We start from the raw sequence: 19904 nt of genomic DNA on the forward strand, positions 1-19904 counted from the left end.
CAAATTAGATCTATAACCATTGCAGGCAGGATGAAGAGGCACTGGAAAAGGATGCACTCACTTATGCCATTCTCCTGCAGGTACACAGCCAGGCCTTGTGCCTGATATTCAGCATCATTCTCTCTCTTCCAGTTCTGAAAATCTTCACAGCTGAGAGCTCGGTGCTGCTCCTCCCACTGAATAACCGTAATAAAAGAGATAGATGTACAAAGAGGAAGGAGTTAGTTATGACACTGCACTGGAAATCAGACACAGGAAAAAAAACTTCCAAAGGCAAAACAATATGCAGGTTATGTTTATGGAATGTCTTTGTACACTGTATGATTTCACAAGCAGCTTCTGAGCCCTGATGCTTCATTTGCTGATCAGTCAAAATTAACCTCCTGGATGCTAAAACATGCTTCCATAGGCTTTTTAAGAGCTTAATTATAAAAGTGCAGAAAATACAACTATATTTCCCTTTCAGAATTCACAATCACAGAATTAACAGCCCTGGGACTATGAAATAGTGGAGGACGCCCATCCAAGGGGCAGCAGCAGTGGAGTTAATGTCGGGTACGTCTTCCATAACAGATGCACCCTGTAAAACTAAACAATTTTGCAGGGGGGACTAGATAAAGACTAATGAGTCGTTTATCAGGAGAAGGGATTACGCTGAGTGAACACCGCTAAGGAGGATGAACAGTGAGCTGGGTTAAACACATCCTCATTCAATCCTTAGCTTGCCCATTAGAACTCAGGCAAAAGGGGAAGAATTCAAACTCAAGCTTTAACAGTTTGATCACTACTATACATTAATGGCTCCAGGACTTACCGCTCTCTTACAGCTCCTGCAGAAGCTACATTTGCACTGAGGACATTGGACATCTAGCTGATCTCGTTCGTAAATGAATCCAAATGAGCACTAAAACAGAAAAACAACCAGTGCTTTACTTTCCATGCCACAATATCTTTAACTGATAAAAGTGGAGCTAAATTCAGAACTTCCTCTCTGCTCTAAATTATTAGCCACAGTATAAGAACCTGTATGGAAAACAAGTCTTCATTATAATTTATGGAAATCCTAAAAAATCTTGACTTGTTTTCACTTTTACAGAAGGCACTGAAAGGGTTAAGCATCAGTGTTTACTATGTGGAACGCTGCCTTGGCAGGGTTATCCTGCAGTCTACTGGCAGTTGCTGATAACAACTAATAAAATAGTTAACACATATGTAAAATCTACTACCTATGCATAGTAGCCTACTTCTATTAAAAATATTGGGCATACACAAAATCATTTGATTTCACCCTGGCGTTCTATTAAGATCGCCAGGGCGGCTGCGGGAGGGTTTTTTTTAATAAAAAAAAAACTATTTCATGCAGCCAACTGAAAGTTGGCTGCATGAAAGCCCACTAGAGGGCGCTCCGGAGGCGTTCTTCCGATCGCCTCCGGCGCCCAGAATAAACAAGGAAGGCCGCAATGAGCGGCCTTCCTTGTTTTGCTTACATCGTCGCCATAGCGACGAGCGGAGTGACGTCATGGACGTCAGCCGACGTCCTGACGTCAGCCGCCTCCGATCCAGCCCTAAGCGCTGGCCGGAACTTTTTGTTCCGGCTACGCTGGGCTCAGGCGGCTGGGGGGACCCTCTTTCGCCGCTGCTCGCGGCGGATCGCCGCAGAGCGGCGGCGATCAGGCAGCACACGCGGCTGGCAAAGTGCCGGCTGCGTGTGCTGCTCTTTATTTGATGAAAATCGGCCCAGCAGGGCCTGAGCGGCAGCCTCCGGCGGTGATGGACGAGCTGAGCTCGTCCATACCGCCCGGCTGGTTAACAGAAATAGGCACCGTCAACAACCAAGCAACCGCAGCAAAAAGCAACCTTTTACTCAAGGATGGACAACACATCTGTAATAATAATATGAGCCTAAGCAGTCCTCTATACCTTTAGAGTACTAGTACTAATACTAAAATGCCTAGTACAGATACTAGTTTTGCAGTACACTCATATTTAGTAGGTGCAGTGCATGTTACAGTTTGAGCTTGTGATACCACGTCTGGCCAGATATACACACTTACCTCGAGGATTTTTGTAAATAAACTGATGCTCATGCTGAGCCTTTTGTGTCTCCTATCATACAATGAGGGCAGCTGAAAATTCCAAATATAAAGGTCTGGCATATGAACCTGCCACCTTTGGCATGTAGTTAGAAAGGATAAGATGCCAAAACACAATTGGTATCTTTGGTGGCTGATAAAGTGATGAATGGCAAAGCTGGCAAGTACAGTAGGCAGAGTTCTCTGTATACCCCCCACATTCCTTCCTCTCAGGTCCTCACACCCTTATCTGCTTCATGCACCTAGCCCTGCCAGCGAATAAGAGGCCAGATGAACAAAGGAAAATGCAACTTAACCTTTGCTCACTTTGGAGAGTCTTTGCTATGGAGATCATATGCAAGCATCTATTTTAACCTATACATGGCCAGACATTCATATACTTAAAGAGACTCTAACAAAAATGTCATGCTTTGTTCTACCATGCTACAAGTTCCTAAACCTATTCTAATGTGCTCTGGCTTACCGCAGCACTTTCTACTATCACTGTCTCTGTAATAAATCAATGTATCTTTCCCCTGTCGGACTTGTCGTCCTGTGTCTGGAAGGCTGCCAACTCTTCCGTGCTGATCTGCTATGCACAACCCTCTCCAGGCCCGTCTATGCACACTCCAGAGTGTGTGTTATTTACATAAGCCAGCAGCGTCTCTGCTATCTGATATCAGTGAAAGAGAGCTGGATACAAATCCTACTCTGTTAAGGCCCGGGCGGATCGCTCAAACTCAGTCTTATCACGCGAATGACAGTCTGTACACACGCTTGATTTAGCGGGCGGACGTCTGAACGACGGGACGTCGAAACGACCCGTCGTTCCGAAAAATCAGACGTGTGTATGGGCCTTAAGGCTGTGAAAGGAGCTGGGCTGACACATACTGAGGAATTACAAACACAGGCACAGGCAGAGCTGTCTGCAGGAAGCCTGTTACTCTTCCGTGCATGAGAGCTGCAGGGGGACAGAAGGTAAACACACAAATGATCTCTTGAGATTCAAAAGGAAAGCTGTATACAGCCTGCTTGTGTATGGATGTATTTTCTATGTGTTGACATACTGTACATCAACCTACTTCCTGTTTTGGTGGCCATTTTGTTTGTTTATAAACAAACTTTTTAAATTTGTTTTTGACTACTTTTAATGTGGCAGGGAGCGGCGAAATTGTGACAGAGGGGAATAGGAGATGTCCCCTAACGCACTGGTATGTTTACTTTTGTGCGATTTTAACAATACAGATTCTCTTTAATACTCACATGGGTGCACCAAAGGAATTTTGGATCTTTCATGAGAGTTCTCTCAGTCAGCTTTTTATGGAACAAATTGTATGCGTCCACCTCCAGAGTATCCCGCAACTGTGGAGAAAAGCAGAAGACACAGGTACAATGTAACTTCTCCAGAAAGGGGGAGAGAACTTCACAGAACACTTCACTAACTTCTAAACTAGAACCAGTACATTCAGGAATAAGTACAATATGTAACTTGTGGCATTTTAAAATTCAGGATAAGGAAATTAAAAACTGAACTACGAAGGTAGAATTTCGTAATAAATCTGGAACTTATGAATGATAACCTGCGTGGTTAATTAAATTAGCACCGGACATAAACATCACTTTCAATTGAGTGATAATAAGAAATGTGATAAGTGCATGGAAGTCTTGACATGCAAGAGACTGGTCTAGAAATACAACTACTTGGTATGAAGACTTGGGTTTTATGGGAACTGCCACTACATGCCTTTCAATAAAATGTGATAAGAAGAGAAAGTAATAATATCCCTGCACCCCAAACACCTCAACTGTCAATTGGAATAGTTCCTAGTAGTTCACCAGTCTCAAGACAGCTTTTCTCAGCAGACTGGCTAAGCTGGTCTGTTCGTAAAATGCCTCCTCCAATTTTCAAGGCCACAGCCCTCTCTAGACCTGAAAGGAAAGGGGGATGTGTGGAGGGTTGGCCACACCTCCTACATTGTCCTGTTTTGGAAGGGTGGTGACTGACAGTTCGGCCATGCTTCCTCTTCCATAGCAATACAGCTTGGAAAACCCAATATTTTTTGAAATGGTATACTCACTGTACAATCGTGGATTGCAAAACGGAAGCAACACTGCATTATCCTCGGACTTGCATTATTCAAACATGTCCAGCAGAGGATCAGAGTTTCTCTGCAACAGTGTTGTCAACCGTCCATATATTTACGGATTATCGGAGTATTAAATATATTGTTGAATGTCTGTGTCCGTGATATCTGTAACTGCCATAGTGGCAGCCTTTGCTGGCTTCAAAACTGGCACTGCGCGCATGCGCACTTTGCTAATTTCCGGGGTGGGATGTGGCCGCGAGTTAATCCCACCCCTCGGCTCATACTGCTGCAGCCAGTAGCCACTGCTAGTGCCAGGCCAGCCCTTCGCTGTCCCACTTCCCTCCACCCCCCAGACACCAACTCCAGCGCCCTTTCCCACCACATATAGGAAGCACTGCCCCGGAGTTGTGAACGCACAAGTGCCTCCGACAAGTGAGTTGTTTGTCATTACCAGTTGCTGGGGACAGGAAGAGCATGAGATGAGCCAGTAGCCACTAATAGTGCCAGGCCACTCCCCTCCCCTTACCCCCCCCCCTCCCCCAGGACGTAGGTTACGGTTAGGAGGTGGTGGTGGTCAAGTGTTATGAACCACAGGGGGTTGGGGGTGAAGTGTTAGGCATAGGAAGAGGGAGGTCTTAGGGTTAGGCATTGGTAGAGGGATAGAGGGAGGGTTCTGAGTGAGAGTAGGGTTAGGTTAAGACATAGTAAAATATCAGTAAAGATTAGACAACAAAGTAAAGATAAACAACAACAATGTGAGAGAGTGGTGTAAGTAACCAGAGACAGTTCTGTTACATAAACACAACCATTTTTTGGCACGGCGCATGTTTGTCAGTAAAAAAAAAAAGTAAATTGAAAAAAATCTTTACATCTTCGTCAGTAAAAATAATTTGAAATGTAGCAGGTAGCAATTGTGCAAATAACAGGTAGAGAATGACAAAAAAAAAAATTTACATTGCTACATCAGGAATGTGTGTGATTATTTGTTTTGAGGGAGCAACTACAGCACATTCTTATCTTCCTGTGTAACTGCTAAAGGTGGCCATACACTTATATTTGCAGCAGATTCGACCATAAGATAGATTTCTGTCAGATGCCTGTCAAGTCAAATCTGACAGGAATCTATCTGATGTGTGCCACACTCTATGAACAGATTTCCAATGAATGAAATCTATTGAAAATCCATCTAAATGCATTATTGCACATGCACCATTAGATCCAATGCAACTATATGGGCCATCGATCTGCTGCCAGCAGCAGATTGACCCAGATTTTCCATCCTGTAAGATAGATCAAATCGATCGAAATCGGCTGCAAATTGATCGATTTGCTGATTTGAAAGAATCGATTTCTGATCGATCAATTCTATAGAATCGATCGCTGAAATCGACCAGTGTATGGACCCCTTAATGCTTGTGATGTATACAGAGCATTTAAACTACTGTATAGTCGAATCCCTTTATAGTTAACTTCAAGGGACCTGACCAAGTGCTGTAGTTTACTAGATCAGTAGATTATTATATCAGAATTGGTCATACATTGCATATTCATACAGGCACATGGTCGGGACCTGTGTTTACTATAGTCAGAGGTTTACTATATCGGAGTTTACTATAACAAGATTCTACAGATTGCCCAGATTGAATATACCTAAAACTCAAAACCAGCTGCTTTTTGGGAATGTGTGCAAATGAAAAAACAGTGAAGGAGAGTTATCAAAACCAGTGCAAGGAAAATTGGAGCAAAACTCGTGAAAAAAAAAATGCATACGTGAAACAATTGCCCACATGGACCAATTAGAAACCTTCCTCTGGGCATTTGCTCCCATAATGCACCAATTTTGCAACAAACTAAGGAGTCTAATGCTGGGCATACACGGCTCGATTTTTCAGCTCGATTCTCGCACTTGATTGATTCCCCGCTTGATTCCGCAGGCGATTCTCTTATCTTCCACTCGTTTTTCTTATCTTTTTACATTGTCCTCAATGCGGAATCGAGCAGCGAAACAATCGGGCTGGAGATCGGACGTGTCGGAAATTATCTATCGAGCCATCTAAATGGCTGAGAATAGAGCCGTGTAATGCCAGCATAAAAACACTGATAGGGGACATAACTAAAAAAACAAACAAACAAACTAGGCTCTATGCTATTTTGCCAGTCTTTAGAATTTATATTTTGTTCAATGACTTGCAGTCACCTCAACATACACTAGCAGTACATTACGAGTATAAGCTGGAAAAGGGGTGGTCCCTCAAGATACAGTCCACAATCACTCATGACACAGCTATGTTATGTGGTTACATTGCTCCTGGTACCTGCTGACAATAGCAAAGGATGCTGATTCACTACTGGTGACCTGTGAGTTCTGGAAACCCCAAGATATTGCAGAATCCAAGATATTGCAGTATAAAATATTAGTTTAATCCACTTCTTACTGACCAGCAAAGAATCCACCAAAATCAATAAAACAAAACTGGCAAAGCAAGAGGTGCACCCTTGTTACACAAAATTAGTCAGCAAGCTGTGATATTAGCTGTTACTACTTGTATTTCCGCATGTGATGAAACCTTTACATGGCAAAACCAACCAATCCCTCTTGTAAAACATCTATGCAGCTATTGTAATGTAATGGTGAAAGAGTCAGTATTGGTCAGTGTGGCCTTTAGATTGCAAGCATACAAGGGCAGGGCTCTTGCATCCTTTTGTTTCTTGGAATTTGCTATACATTTTGATAATCCTGTTACATTTGTCACTGAAATTACTATGGCTACCAAATCTGTAATATTTACCATTGGCTATATTTTGTGTCCAACACTGTTTGTACCCGATGTTTGCTTCTTTCTCTGTACAGCATCACGGAACATGTTGGCGCTTTATAAATCATTAATAAGAATATGACAGATTATCCAGCAAAAATAGCTATAGCTGCAATAACACTAGTCTATACCCAACAAAGGTTTTCCCAATGGGTCTTCAATTCTAGATTAAGTTGTGCTTTAAATGATAGCTTCCCTAGTTGAAGATATATTCTAATCATTTTACACACAGAATGTGGGCATTGGTGTCACCTGGACAAGAAAAGCAGTTTGAATAAACTCACCAGAATATCCAGTGTAGAAAAATAATGCAGGAGTTCCCCCTCATCACTGATTTCAGGCTCCTCGCATGCTGGGCACACCATGTCTCTAATGTGCTTCTCTTTCAAAGCAACTGTGAAGTGCATCCGGAAACAGTCAGGGCAGATACAACATTCACACGAGGTCAGAGAGCGCATCTACAGAAGAAAGCAGGAAGGTTAGCTGGGTCTGGTCACTGGACCTATTCTGTAGGACAGCATGGATATTCAGATCACAGAAAATTGCTTCTATTGTATTCAAAAGCCATAACCTTCTGAGCATTATGGTAAGGATGCCTCCAGCTTTATAATAATGTTATTTTATTTGCAACGCTAAAAAAAAAAAAGACCTTCGGATCTTATTTTTCAAAGTGTATGGTTTTGATGGCCAGAGCAGCCAATATGATTCTGAATTTATCCTATATACAAATCAGTGACTGTAATTATGCACATTTGCACGAGCACACAACCACTGCACTAAGCAGTCACCCAAAATGGTGTTTCCTGGTTGCTCTATATTACACTAGTACCCTGAAAATCTGAAGACAAGACTGTCTGAATGCTTGTGGCAAATGGTCACGCTGCAAACACCTTGACAAATAAAATGTACCGGTACCTCCAAGTAAAATATTTTAACAGTACATGGAACCTGTAATCGAACATGTTACTAGGAAGAGTGTACAGCATTGTGTTCATAATTGCAATTAATAAGCAGATAGACTCACATGCTTTTAAGACATAGTACAGGTAGTCCCCGACTTACGAACGGCATGGATTCAGTTTTTCCATGGGAACAAGCCCCCCCCCAAAAAAAATTTTTCAAATTGGACTTGTAGTTTTTGAGAAAATCGATTTTAAAAAATTCAAAGAAAAAATGGCTTTTAAACTTGTATAAGCACGTACAGAGGGCAGATGTGGCACAGAGGGGGGCACTGGAGGCACAGAGGAAGTACAGGGGACAGTGATGGCACAGTGTTCCGACTTAAGAACAGATTCAGGTTAAGAACGAACCTACAGTCCCTATCTCGTTCGTTAACCGGGGACTACCTGTAGAGACACATCCTAGAATGTGAATATTATGTTCCAACATAGAGGAGATGATGTCCTACAAGCTTTCACTTGCTAATATATTTATCCACAAAGTGTCCATTATGGGGTTTTAGCTCTTGGATGGTTGGACTTAAAAACAAGCATTAAAATGGAAAGGCTCAAAACACCTTGCACTATTCACCCAATGTGTATTTCAGTGAAACATTATCACTTTTTATATAAACTACCTTATGAAATTAGAGATTATACAGAAACTTTGGTTATATTATACCTGGGTTGAAGAAAAATAACTTGTGACATCTGATAATCAGGAGTGCCATAGTACGAGGACTATGAAATCTGCTATATTTCAAATGCCAGTTGCCTGGCTGTCCTGCTAATCCTCTGCATCTAATACTTCCAGCCACAGCCCAGAACAAGGATGAAGATTAGATGCAAGTTTCACTCTAGCGGCAGCATGCTGGATTCAGGCGTTAGTCAGACACTACTGAATCTAAACAGACGAGCGGAGCAGTCGGGGAACACTATTTGAACATAGATGGTAGTCTCCATATTTCTGTTTCTCTCTTTGAATTCAATTAATTTTTATTTAACTAGCTCAGTTGCAAAAAATGTGAATGGTACTTATTTTACTACCATGGTATCTGGGCCCTGGTTTAATACACTTTTCAGCTGATTTTTATCACAAGAGTTAATTTTCATACCTTAATCAAAATAAAATATCTTTTCAAACCCTAGTCAAAATAAGTTGTCTATACCAAGGGTAGGAAACCTATGATTCGGAAGCCAGATTTGGCTCTTTTGATGGCTACACCTGGCTCACAGTTAGGGGTTGATTCACTAAGCTACACTGCTCAAGCAGCGTAACTTAGTGTGACAGCACAAGTAAAATTTTCAAAGTAGGCACTCTACTGCTGTAACAGGTACTACGAACTTACTCGCTCCTTCCCCCCCCCCCCCCCAACTAACAGCCGGTCCAATTGTCCCACCCTGGACCCTGTCAAGTCCAGTGACTTTGTAGAACGAGATACTCATTCTACAAAGTCATTTAACAGGCAGCCTATTGGGCTAAAGTGCGGGGATCTTGTCCTACAAAGTGAATCAAAGCTAGCTAAATGTACAAGCTGTTAATCGGTATTTCTCCAGCCTGGCTCTCGGGGAAATTGCTGATGTTGCTGAAATCCAAGAGAAGCTGAAGACGTGTGTGACACTTCTGCTGCCGGGCGAATCAACTGTATACACATCTCCATGGCAACAGGGAAAGCCCTCTCCTGCGCATGCACACTGTCCCAGTTTGAAACATATTGTATGGCTCTCAGGGAAATGCATTTTAAAATATGTGGCGTTTATAGCCCTCTCGCCAAAAAGGTTCCTGATCCCTGGTCTATACTATACATGTTAAACTCTGGCTGCAGGTCCACAAGTGATTTCCCCACTTTGCATCTTTGCATCATGTTTGGCCCACTCTAGACCACCAGGGAAGCTATATTAGAGGCAAAGCCCTAGATCACCAAGGAAGCCATATTGGGGGGGGGGGGAGGAGGGAGAGAGAGCACTAGACACTGGGGAATTGTTTAGGGGTGGGAGGGGGGCCACTAGAAACCAGGGAGCTGTTTAAGGGAGGAAGGGGGTCATTAGATGCCAGGAAACTGTATAGGGGAGGATGAAGGCATTAGACACCAGGGAACGGTAGAAAAGAGGCAAGAGGCCTCTAGACACCAAGGAACTGTATAGGTGATGGAAGGGGAGCACTAGACACCTGGGAACTTAACAGGGGAGGGAGGTTGCCACTAGACATTGAAGTTGGCCTGTGACTTGGTCCCAGGGTTACATGTCGACCCAATTTGTACTTGAGCTTGACAATGGTCTACACTGAGACGTGATTTTATGTGGTGTTAATGGTCTCCTGTCTATAATATTGTATCGTAGTAAAGGAGTGACAGGTGGCAATAGGTTATGGGAGTGTGTGGAGGAGTACTCACCTTGTTGCGGGGAAGCTCCCATCCACAGACAGCACACTCCTGGGTGAGCATTCTCTTTATAAAGTCTCGGTCCTGTGACTCTTTCACAGCTTCAACAACATCCTGTACATTATAACGATTTTCCCCTTCCAGAAGCAGGGATAAAGCCAGCTCAGCTCGGCCCCAGCTATGTAGAGAGTGCTCTGCTAGCAATCTGCGGAGAAGTGCCTGTGGAAACACAAACATACAATATACTATTCCATTCAATGAATGGGCTGTGCCCTACACTTTATGTGGGCAACAGGTTAGTGTTACAGTTATTGTAGATTTACCTGTCTGTCTGCTGAATCCAGCTGCAAGGGAACATCTACATCTTCCCATACTCGCCTCATAAAAGGCTCCAAAAGGCATCTTTGTAATACGCAGAGTGCTCTTCCAACATCTCCAGCACCTTCAAAAAGGGCAGCAACAACCCTATCTATGTCTTGAAATCCCATAGCACATAGCTCTTCCACCTGCCAAATGGATGGAGATTAGACTTCCACACATACAGTCTGAAAACTTAGTTACCAAAACATCTACACACTGCCATATTTTTCCAGCCAAAAAAAAAAAAAAGGTACTGCAGCTAAAATCCCATTTTAAAAACGTATTGCCTCTAAATCATCACACTGATCAAACTGCAGTAAGAACACAAATAGGAGACACGGAGAGCCCAATATAGTGTAGTATGTGCTGGTAAATGGATAGGACAGGTAAGTACATATTTATACTCACAAATGTGGGTTACTTTCCAGGTAACCACTATATCAGCAAGTGGGGAGATTAGACCTGTCCCCACTCAGGATTAAGAAGTTGCTCTCTGTAGATAGGAAGTAAGGGCAACACCTCTCCACCAAGGGTGGACTCAGGAACTGTACAGTATATGCAGACAATGGCGCCAGAAGAATAAAATGTTCTAAAAATGTTAAAAACGAGAGGAGGCAGTGGTGGACTTACCTCCTCCAAGCGCACACACGTGTATTGTGTATATTCAAAACAACAAAGATTTATTTATTCCAGAAAGTGCAAATGCAGCCCGTTTCGCAGGCATCTCCCACTTCATCAGGCAATAGAAAAGGAGCATAAAACTCAAACAGGTCTGGTACAAAGCTCAGTAACCTCTGTCTGCGAAAACAATCTTTGTGGTTTTGAATATACACAACACTCGTGTGTGTTTGCTTGGAGGAGGTAAGTCCACCACTGGCTCCTCTCGTTTTTACCATTTTTAGAACATTTTATTCTTCTGGCGCCTTTGTCTGCATCTACAAACTGCAGTAGGCTGGGATACAGACAGGAATGTCTGAGAAAATTGTGGCCTTCAGTCTTTGCTACCGCAAAGCCCAGTGCAGATTCACTGGCCAGGTACAGTTCAACATCCTTTATGTATGAACCGGACTTCAGTTGCTAGTGTACATGGTTACTTGTCTTTAGTTTGAGTACAAATTTCTACTGACTAGTATAGCAGGGTCATGAACAGCATATATACTCAAAGCAAAGTGATCTCAACGGTCATTGCAATTGTCAAAATGGGATTGCAATAAAAAAATTGGGTGCAGTGGAAAAAAGCCCTTAAAGAGAACCCGAGGTGTATTTAAAGAATGTTATCTGCATACTGAGGCTGGATCTGCCTATACAGCGCAGCCTCTGTTGCTATCCCAAACCCCACTAAGGTCCCCCTGCCCTCTGCAATCCCTCATAAATCACAGCCGTGCTGTGAGGCTGTGTTTACATCTGTAGTGTCAGTCTCTGCTGCTCCCCCGCCTCCTGCATAGCTCTGGTCCCTGCCCCCGTCCCTTCCCTCCAATCAGCAGGGAGGGAAGGGATGCAGGTGGGGACTGGAGTTCTGCAGGAGGCGGGGAGAGCAGCAGACTGACACTATAGAGATAAACACAGCCAGCTCTGACAAGCTGTTTGTCAGCAGCGTGGCTGTGATTTATGAGGGATTGCAGAGTGCAGGGGGACCTTAGGGGGGTTTGGGATAGCAGCAGAGGCTGGGCTGTATAGGCAGATCCAGCCTCTGTATGCAGGTAATATTCTTCAAACTCACCTCGGGTTCTCTTTAAAGAGACACTGAAGCGAGACTAAATCTCGCTTCAGCTCTCATATATAGCAGGGGCATGTGTGCCCCTGCTAAAACGCCGCTATCCCGCGGCTGAACGAGGGTCCCTGACCCCCCCAACCCACCCCCTGCAAACCTTGGTCGTCTTCTTGGTCGCAGATTAGCCCTTCCTAGAGGCAGGGCTAACGGCTGCAGCCCTGCCTCACAGCGCGTCTATCAGACGCGCATCGCCGCCTCTCCCCCGCCCCTCTCAGTGAAGGAAGACTGAGAGGGGCGGGGGAGAGGCGGAGATACGCGCTGACAGACGCGCGTGGGTCAGGGCTGCGGCGGTTAGCCCTGCCCCAATGCGGAAGCACTCCCCCGCATTACGGAGGGGATTTGGGGGGACAGGGACCCCCGTTAAGCCGCGGGATAGCGGCGTTTTAGCAGGGGCACACATGCCCCTGCTAGCTATGAGGTCTGAAGCGAGATCTATTCTCGCTTCAGACTCTCTTTAAAGGACAACTGAAGTAAAAGGGATACGGAGGCTGCCATATTGATTTCCTTTTTAAAGTGTAACCGAGGCTGCGCATGGGGAGCAGATGGGAAAGAGGCATGTTCCCTGCGGCATTACATGCCTCTGTGTCCCCCTATGTACCCACTGTCTGCACCCCCCCCCCCCCTCCCCAGGGCACCAAGCTGTGAATTCAGCGTCGTGACCCCGAAAAAGCATGCAGTAGATCGGGTGTTTCTGACATTGTCAGATCTGACAAGATTAGCTGCATGCATGTTTCAGATGTGGGATGCAGACACTACTGCATCCAAAGAGATCAGCAGGAATCCCAGGCAACTTGTATTGTTTAAAAGGAAATAAATATGGCAGCCTTTATATTCTTCTCACTTCAGTTGTCCTTTAAAGTATTTCACTTGACTTTAGGCCTATGCACAGATGAAAATAAGTTGTTACACAGAGCCAGAAAAACATTGTGTGCAAAAATCAGGTTTTGAGGCAGACCAAGTTTCAGGGACTTTACAATTAAAACCAATATAGTGCCAAGTGTTGTGGAGGGGAAAAGGAATACGTATAGACATTTATGTACAATGGTTGGGGGTCTGTGGATGCACAGTGGTCTGATGCAGGAGTCTGAATGGTATGCTCAGGAATTGTAGTGAGAGCTAGCATTGTGGAGAAGGAGAAATAGAGCATTCTGAGGCAGGCTTATTTTATAATGAAAAACGAAAATCAAAAACAATCTTCTTCATAATACCTTATTCCTTCGTTGAATAATACATAAATGCACAGCATCCTCCAGGTCGCCACCACTTGCCACCCACGCACTACGTGCTTCCTCTGCTGTGAAAGCTCCCAGGTCAGACGCCACTTTCTGTGCTGCATCAATCACTCGTTCCAGGACATAAGGGAGTTCTGTCTGCAGCCACTGTAAGGGCACCTCAGTCCCAGAATATCGAACTGCGCTGTACACCTCTTCAGGGGAAACACCATTTGCCTCCCCTTCCTGTTGGTCACAGGAAAAAATATTGACATGAACAGAAGCAAATTAAACACCAAGTCTAGCCTAAATGTAAAATATTCAGTTTCAGACTTTTTTCTGGGGTGATGTGAAGGATTTATACAAAGGTTAGATCAGCAAAGAACTGATATTTTATATAAGGAACATGGTGGAGAGTTGAACCACAGACTATTTGATTCATCACTCCATTCAATAATTATGGGGCTTGATTCACAAAAGAGTGCTAACTGTTAGCACGGCCGTTTTTGGCATTGCGCGTGATCGCGAATTTTCGCACGAAACGATAATGTTTTCGCGCGCAAACGTAATTTTTACCACAAAATCTATATCGTTTGCGCGCGAAAACGTTATCGTTTAGCGTGAAAATTCGCGATTGCGCGCAATTCGAAAATTCGCGCGAAAGCAGCTGTGCTAACAGTTAGCACTCTTTTGTGAATCAAGCCCTTACTGTCCAAATTCTGTCTACACCTAGCCACATGAGCCAATAATTGCTTGAAGTGAATCTAAACTCAGAACTTCCTCTCTGCTCAAAAAGATTAGCATGATAACTTTTATGGACAAAAACATTTCTTCACTATGGAAAATCCTTGAAAAAATAGTTTAGAACATGGTTTCACTTTGCAGGGAGCACTGAATGGGTTAAGGCTCTGTGTTTACTGTATGGAGAGAGAGCTGCTTGCTCCTGCAGTCTATTCACCACTGCTGATCAGAACTAATTAGAAACTTTGATCTGGGTAAACATCACAGAGCAGTGGATTTCTTCAGCAACTACTGTGTATGTGGAATAAAGACTTTTCATTGTTTACTGTGCAAGAGTTTGGTTCACTTTAACCTGCAATCTACTGATCACTCACTTGATCCCACTCAGATTTCAGGTTGTGAAAGGCAATTTACGTCACAATGTTCAGTCTTGGTCCCTTTCCTTACATATCTAAAGCCAGTCATCCACTAACACTTATAGGGAGTATTAAATGTTCTGTAAGGCCTGGTGCACACCAAAAACCGCTAGCAGATCCGCAAAATGCTAGCAGATTTTGAAACGCTTTTTCTTCTTTTTCTGCAGCGTTTCAGCTAGCGTTTTGCGGTTTTGGTGTAGTAGATTTCATGTATTGTTACAGTAAAGCTGTTACTGAACAGCTACTGTAACAAAAAACGCCTGGCAAACCGCTCTGAAGTGCCGTTTTTCAGAGCGGTTTGCGTTTTTCCTATACTTAACATTGAGGCAGAAACGCATCCGCAATCCAAAATCTGCAGCAGCCCGGGAGTATGCGTTTCTGCAAAACGCCCCCCGCTCTGGTGTGCACCAGCCCATTGAAATACGTTACCCTAGCGGATCCGCACCCGCAAGCAGATCGCAAACCGCAGCGGAAACGCTCCGGTGTGCACTAGGTCTAAGTGATTAACTAATCATCAGTCAGTGTTATAAATAGGCAATTCAGGATGTGTAGCATAGTGATTAACACCTACCTTAATCAAGGCCACTAATTTAGCTCCACTCTCCTTCAGCTGCTTCTGTCTCATCAACTCCTGGTTTTGAGATTGACTCTGTGAGTCCAAAGTGCTCTTCCCTCCAGCAGGAATAACCACTTCACTGGTGCGGGCACACATCTCACAGACATGTCCACTATGTGTATTGCAGAAGGTGCAGTGGGGGCACTGCCAACTCTAGAGATAATGTGACAGTAGTTAAATACATTCTACTGAACATAATAACATACCATATAATTGGGATACACACAACACTGTTACCTCCAATCTTCTCAGTTTTTCTTCATTTTCAGTGCTTTCTCTTGCAGATTCGTCACAAACTGCCAAGCTGGTTTTTAAAGAGAGGTCAAAGTCACTGCTGAAGATGTCCTTAACTGGTAAAGCACGGCTATCTCCTGATGGGTATACCTCTGACTTTAGGTTAGTTGGGTCCATGCTATGCAATTTATCACCAAGTGCAACCGGTGTTGCTGTTTTGCTCTCCGACAGCAGTGAGTTTGTATTCCTAGGGCTTGGCATTGTTTTGTAGTGATCTTTAGTTTCTATGCCAGTTTTCCAAGGTAATGATGATGTACTGGGCTCAGGCATTTCTCTTGATGGTTTTCGGGCTAATCGAGGTCTGTCACAAACTGCACAGAGTACAGCAGAAGAGGGGTTCTGTAAGGTGCATGCTTGGCACTCCCACATGTCTTTCTGTATGGAGCTGTCTGATACCATGCTAGACATTTGGCTGTTACACCCTCGGGGACGTTCACATGTCATGCATAATACTGAGCCTCCTCTGTTTAATGTGTGACAAGTCATGCATGACCAGGGAGGACGAGAAGACACGTGGGAAATAAACTCCTCCTCCTTGGGCCTTGAAGGAAAAACAAAACCAACAAGATAATATCATGCCAATCTTAAATAACTAAGCTAAAGGCAAAATGACAAACATGCAAGAAAACAGTACCTGAGAGTAGTAGATATGGTGCACGGTGAACGCCGGTGATTTGATCTGTTGGGGTGACTGTGTACTCTCTGATCACACGCCACACAGAGGGTTTCATTACAGGAAGAGCATAATATGCAATTATTCTTCATACCACAGAGGCTACATCCAGCTGAGGCACCTTTTGAAATACAAATTATTAACTAATCAATAGCTTTGTTTGCAGCATAAGTAATCTGACACATGAATGCATTACAGTGCTCAAATCACTCGTGTTAGTTTTAAATAGAGTAGTTAGAGGTTTTAACATGTCGGGTTGTTCATGCTGTCTACATCCTCCATTAGAGGGTACGGCGTCACTCATTCTTTTGGGATCTCCACTGCTTTACTGGTAACAATAGGGGCAGGCAATAAGTGACACCAATAAAAATGTATCTTACAGCCTAGCTGTATTCATTTTCTATTCCTACTACCCTCACATGCTCACTAACACTCAGCATGATATCCCCACCCACAAAACCCAGTTATGCTGATGCAGAATTGCAATGTAATAGCAAAGTAGTGACACTGAGGTCTCTGTCAGCCTTGGGAGCCAGGCTGCAAAATGATTGCTACAGCCCAGCATTCTACTGTTACTTCTGAGTGGGGGCATGCCACTTGTGTCATTCCAAAGAGGAGTGGCTATTACAGCCAGTGATCATCCCCTTCCAGTCTAGGTGGGGGGGGGGGGGGGGGGACGATGCTAGATCAGCATGGGAGGTTCTGGGACACAGCGCAGGGGACTTATGGAGGGGCAGAACCAGTAAAGTGCAATAAACGCTAAAGTGCAATGCAGAGTGGGAATAGCGTGATCTCAAACATTGAGTGTAATGGAGGTCTTGGTGGGTAGTTTAATTAAAGAGAAAGGGAAGAATGAAACTAAAGACAAGACACATGTATATTGCGCTTTCCACCTGGTGGACTCAAAGCACAAGAGCTTCAGCCAGTAGGGCTCGCTTTAAAGGAAGTTGAGTGAGGGAGTCTTGCCCAAGGTCTCCTCACTGTATAGGTGCAGGCTTACTGAACAGGAAAAGCAGAGATTTGAACCCTGGTCTCGTGTGTCAGAGGCAGAGCCCTTACTTAACCAGTACACGATCCAGCCACCGCTAACTAAAAAAGTCTGCAGAAATGCATTATTCTTTAACTAGATATTTTTAACTATAAATTCACTGTAAATAAGTATCTTTTTTACCTGACTTGTGAGGTTGTGAGATGGGAATGGAATCTGTAACCAAGGACTGCTAGAAGGGCAGAAAACAATACAAAGCATTTTAAAGAAGATAGCTGTGTTTTAAAACATTCCTTCTGCAATCTTTTGTGTATTCAAAATACAGAGAATAATTATGCACAATACATTTCTGCCTGAAAATATCCTAATAAGTTACCAGACCTCATTTAAATCTAATTGGAGACAGATAGTATTATTGGACAAACACAAAACATTTTAAATTACCATGTCTTAACGTAAAAATTATTTACAAAACCTAAGCTATCGATGGAAAAATCGTGTGATCTTCTAGGTAGGACACATCTTCAACTGATCAATAAACCTGAATTCCTGTACCATTGGCATACGCCTACTGTCCTACAAAACGGGGCACAATAAACTTGACTTGCTACGGTTTTCCAAGGCTGTAGAGCAGTGAAGTGCTGTTCAATAATAACACTGCAATCCTCACATGGGACATACCAAGGACTACTGAAAATGTAGTGAAAAAGCAGATGTGACATCTAATTTAAGTGAATACATCTGTGGAGGTAACATTTTGTGATAAATTCAGTTTTTTTGATTTCTTATGCGTGCGTCTAACTAACAGAATGGCTACCTTTGACTAACTTTTAAATCCTTTCTGCAGTATGATCTAAGATGATTCAGGGAAGGTTTGCAATGTTTTGCCACCTAATAGCAGATCATTTCTTAAAGCATTCCTGAAGTGACATGTGACATGGTTTGATTCACTAAAGACCATTAATTTTAGTTTGTGCAGATAGTGCACGTTAAGATTACAGACATTCATGCAACGTACTTATTGACTTACAAAAATTTGCGCAAGTCGCTATGTTAATTGCATAAATGTCGGTTATCTTAACACGCACTATTTGCATATGTTAAGATTAATATTCTTTAGTGAATCAACCCCATGATGAGATAACCATAGGTACATATAGTGCTAGTTCTAATTGTCTGAAGTCCTTTTCTGTTTTCCAGTACAGGAAGAGTAAAAGAAGGTAATCCATGCAAAAAAAGATTGTGGAACAGCTTGTGAAATAAGTCCCCTGAAAAGTAAAGGAAAGCCAAAAGCCTGTTATTTGTGAAGGAAAAGGCAGACAATATGGTTTTACTGCAGGAAAGTTCAAAGGGTCATTATTTCTGCTTCTTTTTCAGCTTAACAAGGCAGAATGTGCATTCTAAGCAGTAGCTGTGACAGTCTGATGCAAACTTTAAAATGAAATCATTAAGTGACCATGCAGCTTTCCAGGTGGCATAAGCTGTCAGTCAAGTGATGTCAGGCAATTGTGACAGCAGGATATCGCAAAAGGGCAGAACATGCAGCATGGACTGTCATTGGGACCTATGATATTAGATCTACTATGATAGTGGCTTCCACTGGGGTTGTAAAGAGGAAAAGGTAGGTGAACTGCATAACTTTATTAAGTGGTAAAGTATTTTTTTTTTTCAACTTTGGCCACTGAAAATGACTTTTCCAAGGATTTTTTACAAAAATTCACCTCATGCAGTCTATCACAAAACAGAAAATATCAAAACTATGTAAACACATTGCACTGACAAGTAAGGGATGATGAAAGTGGAAACAATTTTGTTTACTTGTACTTTTACTTGTACTTGAGTTTCCCATTATTTACCACAATTTTAGCTTTATTCCTGCCCTATATCTCACCTGTGGCAGTTTTGCTCCCAGGTCTCGTACAGCTTCTTCTTGATGTGGGTGTGAATTCTGCAAGGGAAATTCATTGCAAAGGTACATCAGCATTTTAGTGATTTTATGTCAACAGAATCATTTTTCATTTAACATGCACCATGGTGACACAGTTTTTTTATTCTTTGCGTAATAGCACTATTTGCAACATTGTTTATCATGCAGTTATGATGTACAGTTTTTAATCTAATATTTAGTACATTCTGGTAAAGAAAATCAACTATTGGCAACAAAAATCCTTACTGTATCTTGAATTTAAATGGTAAATGTGCCAGTAAAGTTATGCAAAGCACTGTAATAATTCCAGTAATAAACTGTAGGCTTCCAAACCTGCTGTTCTTCATGAACGATACAATTCGGCAAAGCGATCATTCTTTCCAATCATTGGTTTATCGATTGAAAATGATCCGTTCGGTCCACTAATGGACAAAAATCTAACAAATCCGATCGGATTAATGAAATAGTTTTTTTGGATCAATCGCGCCAATCTGATGGGTTTGATTAGGAGATATTCGTCAGTTCGTGGTCCTGAACGATTGTTTCAGATCGATGATACGAATGATCAGAAAAGAACTATCATTTGGCAAATTGTATCGCTAATGTCCACGTT

At 43.0% G+C, this 19904-nt stretch overlaps 1 protein-coding gene across 3 annotated transcripts in view; it reads right to left on the reverse strand.

The window, feature by feature from the left end:
* The window catches only part of LOC137543813 (E3 ubiquitin-protein ligase RNF31-like), a 60449-nt gene that overhangs the window by 21866 nt on the left and 18679 nt on the right, over window positions 1–19904 (reverse strand). For 2 of the 3 annotated variants that reach the window (XM_068264894.1, XM_068264895.1), the window contains exons 5-16: window positions 19256–19312; window positions 17548–17596; window positions 16338–16497; window positions 15647–16244; window positions 15365–15562; window positions 13634–13882; window positions 10618–10800; window positions 10307–10513; window positions 7260–7433; window positions 3336–3434; window positions 815–904; window positions 62–176 (exon numbers count right to left, since the gene is read on the reverse strand). In XM_068264894.1, coding sequence (XP_068120995.1) covers window positions 62–176; window positions 815–904; window positions 3336–3434; window positions 7260–7433; window positions 10307–10513; window positions 10618–10800; window positions 13634–13882; window positions 15365–15562; window positions 15647–16244; window positions 16338–16497; window positions 17548–17596; window positions 19256–19312 — 2179 coding nt within the window. The remainder of the gene's footprint in view (window positions 1–61; window positions 177–814; window positions 905–3335; window positions 3435–7259; window positions 7434–10306; window positions 10514–10617; window positions 10801–13633; window positions 13883–15364; window positions 15563–15646; window positions 16245–16337; window positions 16498–17547; window positions 17597–19255; window positions 19313–19904) is intronic. The other variant, XM_068264896.1, reaches the window with a different exon arrangement.

Source organism: Hyperolius riggenbachi, unplaced genomic scaffold (genome assembly GCF_040937935.1).
Source record: "Hyperolius riggenbachi isolate aHypRig1 unplaced genomic scaffold, aHypRig1.pri scaffold_208, whole genome shotgun sequence".
Classification (NCBI taxonomy): domain Eukaryota; kingdom Metazoa; phylum Chordata; class Amphibia; order Anura; family Hyperoliidae; genus Hyperolius; species Hyperolius riggenbachi.